This window comes from Poromitra crassiceps (assembly GCF_964638095.1).
Source record: "Poromitra crassiceps genome assembly, chromosome: 23".
NCBI classification, from domain to species: Eukaryota; Metazoa; Chordata; class Actinopteri; order Beryciformes; family Melamphaidae; genus Poromitra; species Poromitra crassiceps.
This window is the reverse complement of record NC_139639.1, coordinates 9,100,247-9,106,246: the sequence shown is the minus strand read 5'-3', so window position 1 is coordinate 9,106,246 and position 6,000 is coordinate 9,100,247. Positions and strand designations below refer to the sequence as shown.

Below are 6,000 nucleotides of genomic sequence, written 5' to 3'. Positions count from 1 at the left end.
CAGTCATATCTAGAGACAGTGTGATTCAGATCAGTCATATCTAGAGACAGTGTGATTCAGATCAGTCATATCTACAGACAGCATGATTCAGATCAGTCATATCTAGAGACAGTGTGATTCAGATCAGTCATATCTACAGACAGTGTGATTCAGATCAGTCATATCTAGAGACAGCATGATTCAGATCAGTCATATCTAGAGACAGTGTGATTCAGATCAGTCATATCTAGAGACAGTGTGATTCAGATCAGTCATATCTAGAGACAGCATGATTCAGATCAGTCATATCTAGAGGAGACAGCGTGATCAGATCAGTCATATCTAGAGGAGACAGTGTGATTCAGATCAGTCATATCTAGAGGAGACAGCGTGATTCAGATCAGTCATATCTAGAGACAGTGTGATTCAGATCAGTCATATCTAGAGACAGTGTGATTCAGATCAGTCATATCTAGAGACAGTGTGATTCAGATCAGTCATATCTACAGACAGCATGATTCAGATCAGTCATATCTAGAGACAGTGTGATTCAGATCAGTCATATCTAGAGACAGTGTGATTCAGATCAGTCATATCTAGAGACAGCGTGATTCAGATCAGTCATATCTAGAGACAGTGTGATTCAGATCAGTCATATCTAGAGACAGCGTGATTCAGATCAGTCATATCTAGAGACAGTGTGATTCAGATCAGTCATATCTAGAGACAGCGTGATTCAGATCAGTCATATCTAGAGACAGTGTGATTCAGATCAGTCATATCTAGAGACAGCGTGATTCAGATCAGTCATATCTACAGACAGCGTGATCAGATCAGTCATATCTAGAGACAGCATGATTCAGATCAGTCATATCTAGAGACAGTGTGATTCAGATCAGTCATATCTAGAGACAGCGTGATCAGATCAGTCATATCTAGAGACAGTGTGATTCAGATCAGTCATATCTAGAGACAGTGTGATTCAGATCAGTCATATCTAGAGACAGTGTGATTCAGATCAGTCATATCTAGAGACAGTGTGATTCAGATCAGTCATATCTAGAGACAGTGTGATTCAGATCAGTCATATCTAGAGACAGTGTGATTCAGATCAGTCATATCTAGAGACAGCGTGATTCAGATCAGTCATATCTACAGACAGCGTGATCAGATCAGTCATATCTAGAGACAGCATGATTCAGATCAGTCATATCTAGAGACAGTGTGATTCAGATCAGTCATATCTAGAGACAGCGTGATCAGATCAGTCATATCTAGAGACAGTGTGATTCAGATCAGTCATATCTAGAGACAGTGTGATTCAGATCAGTCATATCTAGAGACAGTGTGATTCAGATCAGTCATATCTAGAGACAGTGTGATTCAGATCAGTCATATCTAGAGACAGTGTGATTCAGATCAGTCATATCTAGATACAGTGTGATTCAGATCAGTCATATCTAGAGACAGTGTGATTCAGATCAGTCATATCTAGAGACAGCATGATTCAGATCAGTCATATCTAGAGGAGACAGCATGATTCAGATCAGTCATATCTAGAGGAGACAGCGTGATCAATCACTTGCTAGACTCAAAACACTCATTAACTCTAAAAGCACGGCGGGTGAAGAAACATGTTGAAAGTAGCGTGGTACCTCCTGAATGTTGTTGACATCCAGCGAGGTGTGGATCAGCCGTTTGTACATGGGATGTTTAGTGTCTTTGCCTTTCTTGTTCAGGTCCACTGCCTGCCAGAGAGAGAGAGAGAGAGAGAGAGAGAGAGAGAGAGAGAGAGAGATAGATAATGATTTAATACCACTTTTATAGAGTGGGGGAGGGGGATAGATGGATAGGGAGGTGAAGAAGCGAGGGAGGAGGTGAGAAAGGGAGGCTTGAAGGTGAAGAGCTGGAGGCAGGGATCGATGGTGAATAATGACATTTAACACCACATTAGAACAGTGAGACAGAGGAGGTGAGGAGGAGGAGAGGTAGATGGAGAGATGAAGACAGTGAGACAGAGGAGGTGAGGAGGAGGAGAGGTAGATGGAGAGATGAAGACAGTGAGACAGAGGAGGTGAGGAGGAGGAGAATGTAGATGGAGAGATGAAGACAGTGAGACAGGGGAGGTGGGGAGGAGAGGTAGCATTGACATTGACAACTATGGCCTTTACTGCAAGTCGCTTTGGCCAAAAGTATCTGCTAAATGCGATGCTAAATGCGATGCTAAAAGCTGCTAAACTGTGGAGCTAAATCAATGCCTGCAAAACTGTTGACAGTTTTTGGATGTGTGAGAGATCATGTGCAAAATAAATCAGCTTTGTTTTTCACTGAAGTTCTCCTTTAAGTCATGAATAAGTGCCAGCTAGATGTCGTAAATGTAAATGTAATTGTTTGGGTGTGCGTGTGTGCGTATGTGTGTGTGTGCGTGTGTGTGTGTGCGTGCGTGTGTGTGTGTGTGCGTGTGTGTGCGCGCTCACCCTCTCTTTCATGCGTTGCACGATGAAGCGCAGGTATTTACACATCTCCTGTTTGTTCAGGTTCTTCTTTTTACTGCCCTGCAGATGGAGAGAGAGGGAGGAGGTGAAGGACGAGGAAGAGACAATTCAATTCAATTCAATTCAAAACTTTATTCGGGACACAGCTCAGGGGGGTCCATAGTACAACTGACATCATACAGAATATATCAATAAAGATATAGTCAGAGAGAGATTATAAGAAAAAACACAGGTATTACAAGTATTGCACCAAGGTCATTTTACATACAGGCTAGAGCGCCAGTGGTCCCACAGTCTGGATGAGAACCTGACAGAGCTCATAACAGGATTCATTAGTACTGAAATAATACTGTTTTCTGAGACTGACAATCTGCACATACATCTATACATGATATTTCATATTACAGCAGAGCAGGTGGGAACATTGATGTTAACTAACATGTGACTGGCAGTCTGGCACTACAGCTTCTTGGGGCTTTGAGCAGCAGCCTCATGCTGTCATTGTAGGCCACTGTCAGTCTCCTCATACTGCCTTTTCTGTAGTCCCGCCACAAGTGGGCAGTATACAGCAGTATACAGCTGTATACAGCTGTATACAGCTGTATACAGCAGTATACAGCTGTATACAGCAGTATACAGCAGTATACAGCGGGGTACAGTAAGCTTTAAAAAGAACAATCTTCACCGCCGCAGAACAGAAATTAAATTTACGGACCAGCATGTTTGCTTGTGCGTACATCTTACAGAGGAATAATTGGGAGTTAAAAACCACAGCAGGCTAGTATGATCTGAAGCAGTCATGTACACTACACACACACACACACACACACACACACACACACACACACACACATACATACACATGCACACACACACACGCCCAAATCAAGATTCATGATGGCCCGCTACAGAAACATGTCGTCTTCAATCATACCAATATGATATCTAGATATCTATATATATATATCTATATATATATATAGTTATATATATATATCTATATATATATCTATATAATATAAGCAGAGGAAAGGGCCAGGTACAGGATACCAGGTACAGGATACCAGGTACAGGATACCAGGTACAGGATACAGGAAGGACAAAAGTTGCAGAGAAAGAGGATGAGAGGGCCTAAGGATGAATATGAGGGATCAGCCGAGCAGCATTTTGGTAAACAAACCGTGTCACTGGGTGGCAACGGCAACGGAACCCTATGGAGCCCAAGTGGCGTGAGGTGTGAGTGTCTGCTCTAGCCGGCTTGACTCTGTTTACATTTTAAGAACTGCGACAGTTCACACAACTTTAACACGACATGCATATATTATACATCAAACTCTTGAGCTACTTCTGCTCTCACTCAGAACGTCAAAATATAAGCGATGTGATATATAGTTTTTGAGATATTAACGTTTGTTTGGCACAACTCATACTATTAACTGCCCGCGGGGTTCCGCATTTCTGGGTGTCAAGTGAGGTCACGCTGATTCGTCCTATAGGGACGGAGAAGGAGGGAGAAAAAAAGACAGAATGCGAGAAGCAGAAAGAGAGCGGCAACTTTTTTCAGCAGTGATGGTTTCCTGTTTACACTGTTAGCTAGTATCTTAGCCGTTTGCATCGGCACTTTTGGCCGCGCCAAAGCAAACCGCGCTGATATTCCTTTCCCATACAAATTTTAACGAGGCGAGCTGTGCCGAGCTGAGCCGCGCTCGAGAAGAACCTTCTCTGGAGTACGGTGACGTCTCACCAACCGGCCAACCCGTGACGACGTTATACATTGATATACCGACACATCATCGATTTCGTATCGTGTATCGATGGAAAATCAAAACATGGATATATATCGCGATTTGCAGTAGGGATGTAACGATAACCGTCAGATATCATGACTGCGATATCAAGCAACCATACCAGGCCCACGATATTTTGTGCAATATGGACGGCGCAGCACGCCACTACAGTTCATAATGGAGGACCCGTGTGTAAACATTCTCATAATAGTTTCAGTTTCAGTTCAATAAAGCAATATTTTTCTTCAAAGCAAAATACTTGTTTGTTCATTCAATGGGCCATAGTACATTTGATTAAAAGGGTGGGGGGGGAGTCAATACTGTGAAATAGCATATACAGTGATATTTTGGTAAATAACATAACGCCATATCGTCGTACGCCTTGAAGCAGCAAGCATCAAGTAGATGTGCTGCACGGCTTATGTTCATAACTGAAAGATCACGAAGGGCTCTTTAAGTTCACTGATCAAAACCATTTGCACTTAAATATGAGAATTTTGGCACATTATAGTGAACAACAAATCTATTGTTTTTCATTTAAACGCTTGGAAGAACTCAGAAATAAAATGGTCAAATCATATTTCAGTTGATAAATCTAACTGACTGTGTTTAAATGGACATATCTAATATAAATCGTATCGTGTCAAACTTTGCAATATCAGCTTATCGTACGCATCGTTGTCCAAAGAATCTATAGAATATCGTATCGTGATGAAAGTTGTGTTTCCAGCCCTATCGACCAACATCCTTCAACACACGCACGCACACACACACACACGCACACACACACACACGCACACGCACACGCACACACACACAGACACACACACACACGCACACAGTCGACCAGCGCCACCTACCCTGCAGATGACGCACTGCCAGTGGGAGCCGGCGTCTTTGGGCTTGTAGTCCTCTGACAGGCACTTCAGGTGGTAGACCCGGAAGCAGTTGTCACACATCAGGACGTCACCCGGTAGGTGACACTCGAAGCAGTACCAGTCGTGGCTCTCTGCCTCCCAGTCCTGCAGCACAGACACATGGAGCACAGGGTTGGGTGACCCCCCCTCCAGCCCGCTAGCCATGCCAGGGAGGGACATGAAGTTCTCCAGCCACCATGCCAGGGAGGGACATGAAGTTCTCCAGCCACCATGCCAGGGAGGGACATGAAGTTCTCCAGCCACCAGTCCACTGATGCTGTGTCCATTCAAACTAGGAGTCTTTATTTAGGATGAATCTACTTGTGTTTAGAGAGAGACTGTTAACTTCCATTATCCCCTTAATATGGATAGCAACACATTTCTTGGCATTGGCAAGACCCGCCATACTCTGCTTCTGATTGGGTTGGGTTTAGGCATGAGGAGTGATGATTGGCTGGGTGATGAGGAGGAGTGATGATGATTGTTTGGGTTTAGGCACGAGGAGTCGTGATTGGTTAAGGTCAGGGTAATAATATCAGGGTAAGCCAATCCGAGTAAGGTTGGGCAAGAGGCAAAGTAGGGTCGGGTCTTGACAAGAAATGTGGTGCCGTGCGATCCATAATAACACAGCGTTACTGTAAGATCTCAGGCTCAATCCCACAACACTGAACCTCTACCTGCTTACTGAGTGAAGGTGCCCTGTCCCACAACACTGAACTTCTACCTGCTTACTGAGTGAAGGTGCCCTGTCCCACAACACTGAACCTCTACCTGCTTACTGACTGAAGATGCCCTGTCCCACAAGACTGAACCTCTACCTGT

At 43.8% G+C, this 6,000-nt stretch overlaps 1 protein-coding gene across 6 annotated transcripts in view; it reads right to left on the bottom strand.

The window, feature by feature from the left end:
* Nucleotides 1–6,000, bottom strand: part of zmynd11 (zinc finger, MYND-type containing 11) — a gene marked incomplete at its 5' end in the record, with an annotated part of 39,373 nt that overhangs the window by 20,194 nt on the left and 13,179 nt on the right. For 5 of the 6 annotated variants that reach the window (XM_083659464.1, XM_083659465.1, XM_083659468.1 and 2 more), the window contains 3 exons: nucleotides 1,635–1,727; nucleotides 2,457–2,534; nucleotides 5,122–5,283. In XM_083659464.1, the coding sequence (XP_083515590.1) occupies nucleotides 1,635–1,727; nucleotides 2,457–2,534; nucleotides 5,122–5,283 (333 nt within the window). Of the gene's footprint in view, nucleotides 1–1,634; nucleotides 1,728–2,456; nucleotides 2,535–5,121; nucleotides 5,365–6,000 lie in introns of all 6 variants that reach the window. The other variant, XM_083659466.1, reaches the window with a different exon arrangement.